A 16,192-nucleotide genomic window follows, 5' to 3' on the forward strand; every position below is an offset into this window, starting at 1 on the left:
TATATGCAGGGGAAATGGGTTATTTAGAATCAAAGAACCGGAGAAGGGAAACTGGAGAATCACCTATTTGCTGGAGATGCTTCAGGGAATCCCCAAGAGTTGTCCAGCCTTTCCTTGAAGGCCTCCAACAAAGGAGAGAGCTCACCACTCCTCAAGCTGTTCTTACCAGGACAAGTGCTTGTCCTCTTCTCTGGGACAGCCATTCAGGGGGTTGAAAACTATACTCAAGTTCCCTCCTCTGCCTACCCTCCTCCAGGCTGAACAGTCCCAGTCACTTCAATCTTTCCCCCATCAGACTTATTTTCCATGCCAGTGACCTTCTTTCTTGTCCTCCTCTGAAGCAGTTCCAATTTGTCTCATTTGAACTCTTACCAGCCTACTGGCTCTCTCTGCAAACACTCCCACCCCAACTGCTTTTATTTCAGGTCCTGGAGCCTTGCCAGAGTGGGGGAGGAAACTGACTGGGACGGGGTGGCACGGGCCAGGGATCACAGCTAGGCCCAGGAAAGGTTAGGCTTCTATAAAACATCTCAGGGAACTTTAGGAACGTAAGGTAGACATGTCGTTTCACCTCAATTCACGTTTTACCTCACTAAAGAACCCTTGACAGAGGCTTCCTGCTTGAGGTGCCTGGATTGCTGTAACCCGCCCTGAGATCTTGTGGCAAAGAGTGGGCAAAGAATCATAATACCATCACAATTTGAAGCAACAACAAGCCAAAGCACAATAGAAACAGAGCTCCTGCATGTCGGAGGTAACCGTGGCTTGTGCCTAGCAGTTGTTCAAATGCTATGAAAGTGAATGCTATCCAGCCAAACACAGACGAAGGCCATTTCATTAAGGTTCTATCAAAACACACCCATACTTCTAATATGACCCTCCACCGGACAACAGCTAGCCTACATTGTCACAGGGCCGGGGGGGAGGGGAGACGGGACGTCACATCCCCGTGCAGATGCCAGTCCCACGACTCATAAACCCCACCATAGAAGAACTTGCATGGTGTGATGGCACTTCTAGTGTGCTTCTTCTAGCTCCTCTACAGCTAGAAGAGATCAAGTCACTTGTCCTCACCACCTGCAGCCATCTCCACTCATCAGTGGCTCACAGAGGCCTTGAGGCAGGGGTTGCTCCCAGTTTGGCTACCTGAACGCCAAACTATACCTGGCATCCATCAGGTAGCCCTTGAGTGGTGGGTTCCTTCACCACAAACAGCCAGCATTGGTCTGGACTAGGACTCTATAGGGGGTGGGGAGGGCTTTCATCCCTCCCCTCCTGCCTGCCATTTATTCTAATGGGAGCTCCCCAGCTGCAAATAGCAGGCACAGGAGCCCCTTCAGGACAAAGAGCAGAAGGCAAAGGGTTAAAGCCTTCTCTTCCTGATCTAGAACTCCTACCCCACCCCAACTTTATTGGAAAGCATAGGTAAAGGGTAAAGGGACCCCTGACCATTAGGTCCAGTCATGAACGACTCTGGGGTTGCGGCGCTCATCTCGCTTTACTGGCCGAGGCAGCCAGTGTACAGCTTCCGGGTCATGTGGCCAGCATGACTAAGCCGCTTCTGGCAAACCAGAGCAGCGCATGGAAACACTGTTTACCTTCCCGCCGGAGCGGTACCTATTTATCTACTTGCACTTTGAGGTGCTTTCGAACTGCTAGGTGGGTAGGAGCTGGGACCGAGCAATGGAAGCTCACCCCATCACGGGGATTCAAACCGCCAACCTTCTGATCAGCAAGCCCTAGGCTCTGTGGTTTAGACCACATACACCTCCACCCGTGTCCCATACACATCCACTAAAAGGCAGACCACAGGATTAACATCATATGTAGCTTTGAACAGAAGATCTGAAGATGCCAAGGGCCTTATCTTGGGACCTTATCCCTGAAAAACCTGGTCTATTCCCCTCCTGCCTGTGATCTCAGGACAGTAACAATTTTCATTTTTTATTTCATTTAAAAGAATAAACCACTTAATATTTGAAAATGTTCTAAGTAGCATACAATGTAAAAAACCAACAATATCACTAAAACACACAGTAAAAACCAATAAAAAATAATATAAAAGTATATTTTAAAAAACAAAACCAGGAATTCAAGGTATTCAAACACATAAAATCAGGGTCCGATTGTACGGGTCAGGGAATAGCACCAAAGAAGCCAGCACATCTGCTTCTAGCTGGCCTAAGAATAGAAGAATTATTATTGGCTAGGCACTTCTAAATTAGAGAAGGGCTGTACCAGGATAGAAAATGAGTCCTGCCCACAGGCTGACAGTCTAGGATCCTCCTTCTAAAGGCCTTGGGCTGTCCCTCCCAAGCCTTCTACTCGCCAGCCCCTGGTCTCTCCCTACATCTTGTCTTAAAAAGACAGTCAAGCAATTGGGGGGGGGGTCATTTTTATGTGGAGAGAACCATGCTGGCAGTGGGCAGAACAAAGGTGGCAGTGGGTGGGGCCACCCCTCTCTTCCCTCCCTTCCCCCCTCTCTCTTTCCAAGACATGTGAACTGATCACTTGCAAGGGACTTTTCTTTCCCCTTTTTCTTTCCTCTCCCCATTCAGTTCAGCTTCTCCTCACCACACAGACATTCCCTCTGGACTCCAGCCACATGAAACCAGGTAGAGGTTGACCTGCCCCTCCTGCCCCCCAAGCTCTTTAAAGAGGAATCATGTCCCTCCATAAATGACTGGAGCAAGAATGCTGGGCAAGACCTTCCTACCCAAAGAGAACCTGCCACAGCCGCTTCCATTCTGCAGCACTTGATCTCGGATCAGCTTCCCCTTAGCCCTCTGCACAGCATTTCTGCATCCTTCAGCTCTTATTGCAGAAGCCATACAGGCACAGAAGCAGCAGCCTCCAGCCACTACCAGAGCAAACCTCAAAACAAATCTGCAGCAGAGCAAGATGGAGACAAGGCAGAACAGAACAGAAAGCCCACTCACCATGGTCGTTCTCCAGATGTCGGTTCTCTCTCCGGAGCTGCTGAAGATCCACCTATATTTTTGAGAAAAGGAAGCCTGTGTAGGAACTGGATGTGTTGGGTGCAACCAGAAGCAATGGTGGCTTGGGCCTGCTGTCACAAAGGCCTCCTTCATATGCACCTTGACACAAAAACACAAAGTGCCAAACCGTGTGAATGCGAAGAGGCTGGCAAGGAGCACTGCACCCTGACTCAAAGTACCAAAGCTTCCTCACAGAAAGCACACAGGGAGAGTGAATGTCTATCCTGCAACCCTCACCCCTGCCGCCGTTTTATAATCCATGTAGAAGAAAGTCCACATATTAGCCTATCTTCCTAGCAGGTGCTTCCGGTATGGAAACATAAGAGAGCTAAACATGGCATTGCAGGCCCAGAGATAAGTAACATTAGAGGAAACTTGAGGGTGCCTTGGAGCAAAGGGAAGATCACTGTCCACTATAGAATTCATTTTGTGTGCCTTTTGTATATGTAAAAGCTTTGGTCTCAATCGGATGTGATGAAGAGGTGCTTCCGAGGTCACTCTAACTCAGTGGTTTCCAAAGCAGGCAATAAGATTACCTAAAATGCTAAGAGGCAGGGGTGCGGCGCTGGAGGTTTATTTGACTATCAGACTTTGAAAAGCTGGTAACACTGGATCAGGTTCACCAGTTTTGTTGAATTGATTAAACAAAATAGTTTTAATTGCATTTTCAATAAATGTGCAATGAATTGTTTTGAACGTTATTGCATCATTCTCTTCCTTAGCAGCTTGTGCAAACCCATTCGGTTTATGAAATCAAGGGGGCAGTGGCCCCAAAAAGTTTGAGAACCACTGCCCCTACCCCTTGCCTGCCCAATGCTTGCCTCAGCCAGTCTTGCCATCCAGACTACTGACAACTAGGATTTAAGAGGTAACAATCCTAGTTTTCCATATCTGCATAGCGAAGCCCTGCCCAATCTGGGACCTCCAGATGTTTTGCACTGCATGTTGGCTGAGGGTGATTTGGACTGCTAAACACCGGGTGGACACCACATCAAGCAAGGCTTTTATACAAATTAAGCCAAGAATGGAAATTCTATTAGCTGGGAAAATACAGCCTGTTATGTGCAGACCTGGAGTAACCTTGCGAGAAATATTGATTCTCTTTTCAAGATACTTGGCACTCGACATCTGCTTTTTGGTCACAACTGATGTGAGTCATAGTCCAAAGCATTTGAAAGAGACCAAGCTAGGAAAGGGTAGCGATGCGGGGTTGTTTTTACTAACATGAAAATTGTTTCATACTTGACCAGTTCAAGTCTGGGGCTGGGAGGATTGTACCTCCACATCTATTTTTTTAATCATCTTGAATCGTTATTACATTCAGTATCAATTACATTCAGTATTATCGGTTGATTTAAAATAAGTTGTAAACTGTTTTATACATTTAAAATCTCCAAGCAGAATTCGTTCCGGAAGTCCGTTTGACTTCCAAAGTGTTCGAAAACCAAAGCACAGCTTCCGATTGGCTGCAGGAACCTGCTGCAGCCAATCGAAAGCCACAGAAGCCCCGTCAAGACGTTTGGCTTCCAAAGGAACGTTCGAAAACTGGAACAGTCACTTCTGGGTTTCACTTGTTCGGGAGCCAAAACGCTCGAGAACTAGGCTATTCGAAAACCAAGGTATGACTGTACTTTAAAACAATGATACAACCTTTAAAAAAAGCCCCGAAATTTATCCAAAGAAGAAAGGCTGGGCTACAGAAAAATAGCAACATGAAAAGAAAATTTCTTCAAATTATGCAAAACATGGAATTCATGGCCACCACAATGTGCGGAGATGGCTGCCTTGTGAGGTTGTAGGAAAATGAGACTAATTCATGGACAGGGAGATAGCTATCATTTGCCAATGACTAAACTGAACTCCCCCATTCAGAGGCATGCTATCTATGAATACTGGTGCTGCAAGAGCAACTTGTCTGATTACCCTACCGATGAGTTTCTTGGAGGCATCTTATTGGCTGCTGTGGGAGAAGAAGGGCTTTTGGTTTCATCCAGCTGCGGGGCTCTCTCTCTTCTTATGTTCAAAGGGCTTTAGGCAAATTAGGGGAGATTTCCACAAAGGCTATTAGTCATGGTGTATATATGGATATATGTTCTGAGGAAGTGCATGTCTGACTACCAGTTTCTGGGGGCAAGGGAACAGTGAGGAAGGGCTTTTGCCTTCGTGACTGTGGACTTGATAAAAGCATCTAGTTGAAAGCAGGATGCTGGACCAGATGAAACACAGACGGGCCTTATCCAGCAGGGCTCTTCTTATGTTTTTAACATGCTGGGGGGAAAGGAAGCCTCCCAGCCTCCTAATCAATCACAGAGAGGCTGACTGGACCCATCTGACGTATCAACCACACGCAACACCTTCTCCAAATATGCAGTCTCTATCTATCTATTATGCAATGGTGTGAAAGAAAGTGTATGAGCAGATTTCTTGTTTCATTTATAGCTGGGCTCTGGCTCCCCTTTTTATAATAATTACACACTTCTTATGGTTGCTGTAGTTTTCAAACACTTTGAAATGCAGCCTCTGGAAACAAGATACATTTCACAAAAAAGGCACTTCTGATGGCGCCTGTGCCAGTTCCTGGATGTAATCAATATAAGCCAGTGCCTCTCAAACTTGGGTCCCCAGCTGTTGTTGGACTACAACATCCCTGACCACCGGTCCTGCTAACAACAGCACACTGCAACAGGCCAAATCAAATTTGACATAGTTCTGGCCTACATTTAGGTTATAAATGTAAACAGGGACTCGGGCACTTTCACCTGTGCTATATGAACTCTCAAGTGGCTGTGCAGGAAGCACAAAATTACTCCAACAAAGCAGCGTGTGGCTTGAAGGCACATGATGCAGCCACCTTGTGAAAAGCTAAGCAGATCCAGGTCTGGTTGTTGCCTGGAAGGGAGACTGCCTGGGAAACTGCTTTCTAACACCCCAAGCTCCATTGTGGGGGAAAAAATCAGATGTAAATGTAATGAATAAAAAACTGGCAGTGTAGTCATATTATTATGAGCATTAGCATTTTTATCCCGCTTTTCAGCCAAAAAAAAACCTCCACAGCAGCTTATTAATATCAGTGAAGAGACAATCTCTGATCTTGGGCTAACAATCTGACAGACGCCCATGTAGACATTGGGACAGGCATGTTTTTTCTGCGCAATTCCCCCTAACAGTGATGGAATGCAAGGCCCTGTCACTCTCTGGACATTTGTCACTTGCTGGATTTGCATGCAAAATACATGGTGGAAAGGAACCCTGCACACTAGCCGCTCTAGGGTGGATGACAGATTTTAGTATTTTTTGTAAAGGACAAATATTATCTTTGAGGAACAGAGGCAGCACTGGACTGTCATATAAAGGAATCCGAAGGACTGCATATTCTGAAGTGGACCCACAATGCAATCCGGATCATGATTCTCCCAGATTGAATCAGACGAATCCACTTTGGAATTTGAGTTTGGAAGATTACTCCCACTTCCTTAGCCACAGATGAGGAAGGGGCCTGATGCAGCAGATGTTTCAGCAAAGCCTGTGGAGAGGCCTTGAAGTCCCACATCTATCTCAGCCTGATAGAATGGTACATTGAATGGGATTACTCTGGACTAAGTGGATTTGCCAGCAGGATATTTCTTCTACCCTTACCAATGATGAAGTTCAAATATTACCCCAAAAGATGAACCAATAATTGCTTGGCACTTAATGCCTAGTTCGAGGGAAATTGAGCTAATTTACAACATGCTAGGAGAAATTATACCTGGGTCTTTGTTCGGCAAATGCAGAAATGAAACACAGAACTGAAGACATTAGCCATTAAAAGTACCTTGCAAAGTCTCAGTCTTCCTCAGTTCGCAGGCATCCGATTGTACTGGAAATAGACATTTTCCTGAGGAGAGAAAAGTGAATGGAAATCAAGGGAGTGGGGAAGAATACCAAAGGACAACAACAGCTTTATCCTTGCATCTCCCTAATAAATCATGCCACACCAACTCCCTTCACTGTTGAAACACTCCAGCTGGTTTGAGAAAAGAAGAGGGCAGCAAACTGGATGCCGTAAAGCTGCCCTGTGCTGAGCTAGATTATTATTATTTATTGAATTTATATACCGCCCTATACTTGGATGGGCCAATGGTCTCGCCCACTATAAAGCAGCTTCTTAAATTTCTAGTTGATGCATAGGCACACACAAATCTCTCTCCAAGCAACTCAGTTACCACAAACATTCAAACCAAACTGTCCATAACTTTACCAAAGTTAACCAAAAAAGAAAAAGAAAAAGAAAAATCAAGGAAGTTTAAATAAGAAGCTACAGAACCAATAATAAGAAATCTGACATTACTTCTAATGAAATAGTGGGTCAGAAAAGATTATAATTGAGGTTCCTTCCCTCTGCATCACAAAAGAGCTGCTGCTCATTTGAAGCTACATCAACTTTTTATGGTCATGCCTTGATGCTCCAGCAAACATTAAGGCCAAATAAAGATTTCACACCTACAGCTTCCTCTGTCAGGATGCATTTTGCCTGTTTGTTAAAAGTCCCATTTTACTGAGCTCTCATTGCGTTATCCCCCCCCCCCCCAGTACACCATCATCAGTGTGCGAGTGCAATATGCAAAACTCTGCAATTCAATAAGAACAGAATCAGACAAAGGTTCAGCCTAGGCATGTATTTTGTTTCTCTGTGACCAGATGCTTCCAGGAAGTCCAGAAGCAGGGCTGGAGGGCAACAGCCCTTTCCTGCTGTTGCTCCCCAAGAACTAGCATACAGTAAAAGACTCCCTCTAAACATGGAGGTTCCATACAGCCACTATGGCTAATTACCATAAGCCAGGGGTGGGGAGCTTCAGGCCTGAGGCCATATGCAGTCCTCTGATCCCGTTTGGCCCTCAGAACAGTCCCCAGGTTGAACCCCTGCTTTGCACCCTTCTTTGAGTGTTTTTACCTGGCTGGAATGTTTCCTTGAACTCCGATCATGCTTGCCTGAATGGAAGGCAAAGAAGGGTGTAGGAGTGTATGCAGAAACTAGTCTGCTGCACAAAGGTAAAATCAGCATTCATTGCTCTGCTCACTTTTGCCTCTGGCCCTGCCCATCACTGATGTGCAGGCCTCAGTAGGTTGTCCTGAAGGGAATGAGGCCCTGAGGTTGAAAATGCTGCACCCCGTCTCTGCCATTTCAACCTCTCTTCCTCCTTCAGCCTACACCCCTATGATCATTTTGGTTGTGCCTTTCTGCAACTTTACCAGCTTCACAGTGTATTTTTATTTTTAATGTGGCTCGCCAGGGAGGGTTGGCAGGCTGCAGCCTAGAGATTCCCTGTGCATCTTTAAAATCTACCACTGAATAAGGAAATGAGGCAGACAGCCCTGTTATCTCTTTCTTCCCCCCCCTTCCGGCTGTGTTGTTCAGCCTGCCATATGGAGCAAGACTTTCCGTGTGCTATACAGCTATGTGGGAGGGGGCAAGTGTAACAGGACTGTGGCCTGGGGGTGGGAAACCATGCTGGAGAAACCTGGATGGCTGCTTCGTCTCCCAATACAGCAGAATATTAAAAGGTGCAGAAAGAAAATCCAGATTGCAAATCTAAATTGATGCATCTGGTGGAACCAACTCCACCCTAAGAAAGGCCCCACCACAAGAAGCCACGTAGCTTATCTTCATAGGCAAAGATTAATTATGCTCTCCCAATGTGTCCAGGTCAGTGTGGATGACAAAAACCCTTTCAAATACCTTGACTGTTAAATCCTTGTTATGAGAGACAAGCTGTCACCTGTGGTGGCCGGCTTATTTGAAACATGTGCGACTGAGGTGTCAACACTACTTTCAGCTCAATACTAAATGTACTGCCTCGATACGTAAGGCTCTTCCAGGCAAGTGAGCTTATAAGTAGACGGCATGATACAAAAACCTATTAATTAAAAATGGAATACTGGACCAACTTCAGCTGCTGTAGAGAAACATGCATGCTCATCATATCAACAGGCGCTGGCACAGTACTGTAAAAAGAAATTTAGAGGCCCCACTGAACATGTGATTCACCAAAAAGCTATTCTCAAGCTGAAGCATGTCCACAGGAGTCACCTGTATCAATCAGGAATTGGCTCCAGATAACCAGGAAGTGGAAACTTAAGACTTGCAAACTGAAAGAGACATGCCCCTTTTTTTCTTTCAAGTTTTCAATATGCTATGAATGATTTCCAGAGGCTGGTGGGCAGCTGGGCAAGTGGCTTTTGCAGGGTCATTTGCTGGATCACTTAAAGAATATTAGTGAACCATTTGTAATATGAAGGAAGAGTGGCTATGTTTCCTTCAAGAAGATTCCATGAAAACACAATCACTAAGGGTGGATATGAAAACTACAATAGATAAAATAGACATGTCTTTCTCTTTCTCTTTTCCTCCTGGAATGTTTGTGTTGCGTATATCTTATCTTCTAATTGTGTTTGATTGCTTTTAACATATGAATTGTAAACTGCTTAGGGCAATTTGTGTGAGGTGGAAAAACAGCATAATTTATCAAAACATAGAAGATGGATTTTATCTGAGAGGGAATTTCAAACTTTCAAGTGTTTAAAATAATGTAAAAAGAAATGCACACAAGACTCATTTTGTGCACAATCCTGGATCTAGGTTAAACATCCATATTCAGTAACAGAACATGTGAAGTAAGAAGGAGTGCCTCTGCAAGCACAGGCTTTCCCCTTACCAATGAATAATCACAATCATACACAGGGTCGTCTCAAGCATCTCGGGTGCCCTGGCGCCGTGGTGCAGCGATCACTCCGGTGCCTCTGCCCCGCTCCGTTTCTTGTTGCGGCTGGTGGGCGGGCGCAGCGTGCAGCACGGTTTCCGCGCGGCTCTGCCCCACGCCACCCAGACTACTCCTAGAGCCAGCCCTGATCATACACACAAATCCATCGGGGATTAGGACAAGAAAGAGCTGCACAGAAGCATACCAAGGGACAAACATCCTCTCCAGATGTTCTGGTGCCCAGCTCATTTCAATCTGCTGGATTTAACCTTTAAAGCCCCAATAGCTTGGGGACAAGTTACCTGAAAGATTGTCTCCTCCCACATCTATCCACCCATACCTTGAGGTAATCTTCAGAGGCCCTTCTCTGAGCACCCCGCTAGATGAGGAAGTGTGATGGGTGGCTATTGGAGAAAGGGTCTTTTCAGTCGTGGTGCCACATTCCACAATGTCCTCCCAGGAATGCTCTCCTGGCACCCATGCTATGATCCTTCCCCCCCCCTTTTTGCACCAGGTTAAGTCCTTTTTTATTTTTCCAGGCATTTTAAACTCATATTTTAGTGCTTTCTAATACTCTTTATAAAGTTTGTTACTTGTAGCTTTAATTCTATTTTTTATTTTGATTATTTGTTTGCTTGTGAAATCCCCGCTGCCGCCGCCACACACAAACCACCATGGCTTGTAGAGTGTATTGTTTACCATCCAGATAAATTATCTGGGTGGGATAAATGGTGCAAGTAAATAAATAAATAAAAATAAACAGCACAGCCTGACAGCTGGACAAGACAGGGTGGACGTTGGCAATAAATAGTGATGTTGGGATAAGGAAATCAGGTGGCAGTGAAGGATCTGGTAAGGCAAGATCAGGATTATTCAGAAGGTTTTGCTAAGAAACGGGAAACTGAAACAAAGTCTTTAAATGTAGAATACATTAAGGTGTGTGAGAGAGTCTGCTACAGCAAACACACAAAATAGATCTATTGTGGCAAAAATGTTACTGGACTAGAGCCGACTTCATCAGATGCATGTGAATTGCCTACTCAGGACCTTCCAGTCTACCAGTTCTATAATTCTAATAATAAAAGGGCATAAGAACCCTTTCCCTCATAAACTCAAGAAATACAGCTAGCCCCAGGCACGTATCTGTGTTTAGAGACAAGGATTCCACTGTGTCATGTCCAAGCACTTCACATTTTAGAAAATAAGCACAGAGTTCTGCATACACCCACACAGAGTCAGACCCCACCCTAGAATCTGTTTTGAACGCTATGGAATCAGACCTGGAATGCACGAAGTGAAAGCTGCGAGAGTGATAGCAAAAGCACCTCTAAGAATATGAAGCAATTTCCCTGAGTCATCACTGAGCAGGCAACCATACAAAATTCACGTCCCTCATGCCTCGGGGACCGTGGGCATGTGGCCCGCACAGCTACCACACAGATTTCAGAAATTAAGCTCATACTCACACACTCTGAAGGCGTCAACCTTGGCCTCTCCCTTTAATGTTGTAGCTCAATCCAAGAGTGTATGAAATAGCAGAGTGAAAGTGGAAGCACCTCACAGTGTGTAGTGTATCCCTCCCACACAGCTGCATCTAGGATTGAGGAAGGAAAGGCAGGGGGAGTGCTTTCAAGTCCTCTCCTTTTGGAAAGTGAGCACCCAGTGCACCCTCATTACACCACAGGGCCCTCATTAAGCCACAGATAATTTGCACCAGTAAGGGTGAGTGTGTATCACAGTTTACCTGCACTAGGGTACAAGGGTAGGGGGCACTGCTGAGTGTTGGGAGTGGAAAGTCCCAGATTCACCCCCCAAGATTTCCAGTGAGAAGGTACCAGGGAGGAGATGATGTAAAAGACTCAGTCCAAAACTGCCAGACAACAGCAGCAGACACTATTGGGTTAGACAGAGCGCCGTTCTGGTATCAGCTAGCTTCCTGTGACATTAAAGCATCAGCTCAACCCTACAAGTGAAAAGAAGTCTCCGGGTGCATGCAGAATGTAGACATTGGTTGTTCCTTATACTCCTGTTTGTACTTCCACCATGAAGTATTTCTTCTTGAAATGAAAGGGTGTGTGTGTGTGTGCATTGTAATAATATCAGTAATAGATGTGATTCTGGTGGTGATGTAAGAAATATACAGGCATGTATTTTTCAGTAGCTGCCTGTTAAAAATACACACATTCAACAACTGGGAAATGACTGGGTCCATGCTCGTGGGTGTTTTAAGAAAATGGGTGCATAAAGAAGACATGCACACTGAATTATTAATTTTGTACTTAGGTACCTTCTTCCATCTCTCAGTATAAAAATGAAGCACACATGGGGTACGAACACAAACTTTACTATGACCAGATTCGCAAAATAATGCTAAACCAAGGTTTGCTCTTGGTTTACATGTCATGGGTTTGTCTGGAGGAGACAAACCGTACATCTGGGTCTGAACAACACGCTAAGACAAACCATGGCCTACTTCACAGAGGAACTGCAGCAGCAGGACCAAAGGAGGATCAGAGCAGCTGTGATCTCTACATGCTCACACATTTGGGCTAAGCCATGGTGGCCTAGTGTAAAATGCAAAGTGAGCCACTATCAACCTGCCTTCTGAACACATATAGAGTATCATGCAGGACTACTCTGTCCTTTTTTAGTTTAGGCAGGGCTTCAAACACAGGCTTGCAGCCACTGGAACATTTCTTGTTCAAAAAAATGAAGTACTGGGCAGATTGCAGCCAGTTAGCCATTGTCTAGTTCTCACAAACCGGTAGGAGAGTGACAAGATGTTGTTTTCTGGTACCCCACCACTTCAGACAGCAAATGTGGGGAGCTCACATTGCCAACTACTCCTTCATGCATAAACGAACACTATCCCATGGAAAAAGGAGGCCTTTACCTTGACATGCTAGCTTTCTATTTTCATCCTTTCATGAAGGATGTAAGCTGTATGCACACCACTGAACACAGCGGGGCTGCCTTCTGAGTAAACATCCTTAGAACTGCCATTTAAATGTTTTCTGTTCAATTAAATCTGCCTAAATTTGCATACAAATAAAATAACGGTTTAGAACAACAACAAACCCCCTTTGTGTTTAAACAGTGGAGTGCAAATAATCATATCACAACAGGCCTTCGCTTCTCTGAGGGGAAAAATGTTTCTTTTTGAAAAAGACATCAGCAAGTTTCACGCAAACATTAAGGAAAATGATTAAAAACAATTAACTACCGCATTTAAAAGTGTGGTCTAGTTAACTGGGAATCAATCGAAAGTTTTCTCAATGGATTGCTTAATGACTGATCACCTAAAACTTGCAGTCCTAACCGCAAGCTACTATTTTACATTGCGAAACTGCCTTGAGCATGCTGAGCGAGAGAGGTAACATATTTAAATATATGAGGCGTGGGGATGGGGGAGACCAAACAATGGAACCCATGCCTGCTTGTCAAAATACCTTCTCCCTCCACCTTGGGGCTTAGTCAGAATTCTGTGTGCCATGGACATGGTGTAGCTTCTAGGACCAAAAGAGACATGAGCTCTGCTTGCTTTAAGAAATAACCTTATGGCAGGGATGGGAAGCCAGATGTTGCTGGACTACAATTCTCATCAACCCCTACTCTTGGCCATGCTGGCTGGGGGGTGATATGGAGGGCCACAGATGTCCCCCACCCCAGAGTTACCTCAAAACTCAGAGAACCCTCATGGGTTATTTTTTGAATGTTTGCACTCCTTTCAGCTGGGAGCCAAACCAATCCTAAGCTCGGAGACCAAATAAACCCAGACTGTGAATCCACCTGCCAAATTTGCTTCCCCCCCCCCACTAAAAGTGGTATTTGGGGCAAGAGTGGCAGGGGTTATGGGCCATTAAAAGCAAAGTATAGCCAGACATTTCCAAAGGACACAGGGCAACCTCCATCATTGCTGGGCTGATATCTGCACCTTCTCCTTTTCCCATGATGTTGGAATCATGCCCAGGACAGGCAGAGTCCCTGGAGCTGGGACACTTGGAAATTTGGGGCCCGGCATTGGTGGCATTCTAGAACCAACAGGCAAATGCCTCTGTGTGTATAAGTTATATCAGCCTTTGCCAACCTAGTGTTCTCAAGACTTTTTTTTTACTACAACTCCCATCAGCCGCAGCCAACACAGCCATGTGATGATGGGGCTGATGGGAGCAAGGCTGCTCAGGCTGAGGCTGATGGAAGTTGGAGTCCAAAACATCTGGAAGGCACATCAGGCTGCCAGAAGGCTGAGTCATATGAGCATCAGCTTTCCTTTTAGCTGATCTCTGCATGGACAGGGACAGGGAACACCTGTGACCCTCCAGGCTTCCCATTTGGGGAATCTGGTTGACTGCTGTGGGAAACAGGATGCTGGACTAAAGCGACACCCTTTCGCCTGATCCAGACACAGGCTCTTCTGATGTTCTTGGCCTGCAGCTCCCATCACCCTTAATCACTGCTGCATGCTGGTTGCAGAGTCCAGAAAACTCCCTCGGAAAAGGATAGCTACAGTTGCTCCTTACAAACTGACAAGGGATGAGTTGGTTGGGGGGAGTACTCTGCATGCGCTTAGAGGGAAGGGATATAACCAGTTTAGTAGGAGGATGAGAGAGAGAAAATAAGAAATCGTTCTGCACATGCTGGGGGTGCTGGAAGAAATCACTCTGCACATGCTCAGAGTAAGGACTACAGATCCTTCCTAGAAACAGGTAGTAGGCTGTTGAGGGGCAAGAGGGAGAGAAATCACTGGGTACCTGCTCAGAGTGAGGGGGCTGCAGATTAAGAAACTGTCAGTGCAAACCTTGGTGGGTGGAGAAATCACTCCGCCCATGTTCTAAGGGAGGGGAAATGTAACCCGTTTCGCAGCAGGACGAAGCTTACTGTGCCGACCAGCACTTCCGCACACACGCACGCCCATTGAGCATGTGCAGAGAGCAGAAGTGGGCGGGGCTTAAGAGAGGGGGTTCCCAGGGAGAGGCGTGGCCTGGCGCGGGTGTGGAGGTGTGTGTGGGAGGCCCCTTCCTTCCTCCCTCCCTCCGTGCCCACTGGCGGCTGACGGCGCTGGGGCTGGGCCTCCTCCTACGCCTGAGGCGCGGCCTGCTGCGGGCCAGGCGATCTTTGCACCCGGCCTGCCTGCCCCGTGGGCCTGCTGCGACTGAGGGACCGGGGCGGGCAGTTCAGGGCGGGGACAAGGCGGGGGCGCGACGGCTGGGGTCTCCTCACCTGCGCTCCTCCCTCCCGACGGCGCTGCTCCCACCTCAGCTGCCGCCGCGCGCCGCTCCCGCCCACCGGCCTCGCAGCGCCCCCCCCGCCACGCAGCCAATCAGCGAACGCCGTGGAGGGCCAATCCCGAGGCACGCGCTCGCCCCGCCTTGAGAGAGGGGGCGGCCCGTTCGCGGCGCGCAAGGCTCCGATTGGTCTGCCGCTCCCGTCGGTCGACCCTTGCGCAGCTCTTCGCCCCTCCCTGCCTGCTTGCCTGACAGGGGAGAGGGGGAGGGACGCGCAGGACTCGGAAAGGGCGGGCCGCGGCGGCCAATGAGAAATCACAGCGCGTCCTTCCCGCTGTCCAATGGGGAGCAGGGAAAAAGAGAAAAAGGCGCGCCCACGTCCGTTTTCTGCTCGGCGCTGTCAAAAGAAAGGGGGGGGAGGAGGAGGAGGAGGAAAGTGAGGCGCCGGCTGATTGGCTGAAACGGGGAGGCGCGCCTGGAAGGCGCTCGGCGGGCAGGCGCTTCCGGAACTATTTTAGCGCCTCCGAGCATTGGCCACGCCCGCCCGCCCTCCTCGCCACGCCCCTACGACGCCTCCATTTCAGTCCAATCAAAAGACGAGGCGGGGCGCTGCTCAGCCTGGACCAATCGGAGCACGTGGAAGCGTGAGAGTGGCGCTCCCTTTCTCCTTTGTCACCTCTGCCCTCCAGGTGGGGCTACTCCGTGGGTGGGGCCCCGTGCCCTCGTTTACTTGCATATTAATAGGAGGCATGAACCCTGGTGTGAGTTCAGATAACGCAACAACTGCAGTAATAACTATTATTCTTGCAGGAGGCTGAACTTGATGACCCCTGGGGACCCTTCTATGATTCTATTATTATTATTATTATTTATTATTACTGTTCTTGTTGTTATTCTGCGGTCTCCAAGCAACTTTCAATATAATTTAAACATAAATTTACAGTATTATAGTATTAACTCATACGCTTTTTAAAAAAATCCCTAGAGAAATCATATACATAATTGAAATGTAACTGTATTTTGGAAATAATGCTAATGCTGTTGTTGATATAACAATTTAGATTATGATGATAATAATTGAGGAACTTAATAAGCTAATATTTCATGAATATTAGTGTTGTAAAAATTTTGCAGAGCTACACGGCCCTAGAATTAAGTGGATCCTTGACCCAGGAAGAGTCCAGGTATCCTGGCAAGCAGACAAAGTTTAAGCGTCTCCTGCCCACCA

General features: G+C 46.8%; 1 protein-coding gene across 4 annotated transcripts in view; it reads right to left on the bottom strand.

Annotated features, from left to right (window-relative positions):
- The window catches only part of MTMR4 (myotubularin related protein 4), a 50,644-nt gene extending 35,077 nt beyond the window's left edge, over positions 1-15,567 (bottom strand). Inside the window, exons 1-4 of one of the 4 annotated variants that reach the window (XM_088657998.1) lie at positions 14,960-15,034; positions 11,206-11,333; positions 6,814-6,876; positions 2,940-2,991 (exon numbers count right to left, since the gene is read on the bottom strand). In XM_088657998.1, the coding sequence (XP_088514124.1) occupies positions 2,940-2,942 (3 nt within the window). In that variant the 5' untranslated portion in view covers positions 2,943-2,991; positions 6,814-6,876; positions 11,206-11,333; positions 14,960-15,034. Of the gene's footprint in view, positions 1-2,939; positions 3,099-6,813; positions 6,877-11,205; positions 11,334-14,959 lie in introns of all 4 variants that reach the window. The other 3 variants (XM_088657996.1, XM_035139125.3, XM_088657995.1) reach the window with 3 other exon arrangements.
- Between the last annotated feature and the right edge of the window lie 625 nt (positions 15,568-16,192).

This window comes from Zootoca vivipara, chromosome 14, assembly GCF_965207765.1.
Source record: "Zootoca vivipara chromosome 14, rZooViv2.hap1.1, whole genome shotgun sequence".
Classification (NCBI taxonomy): Eukaryota; Metazoa; Chordata; class Lepidosauria; order Squamata; family Lacertidae; genus Zootoca; species Zootoca vivipara.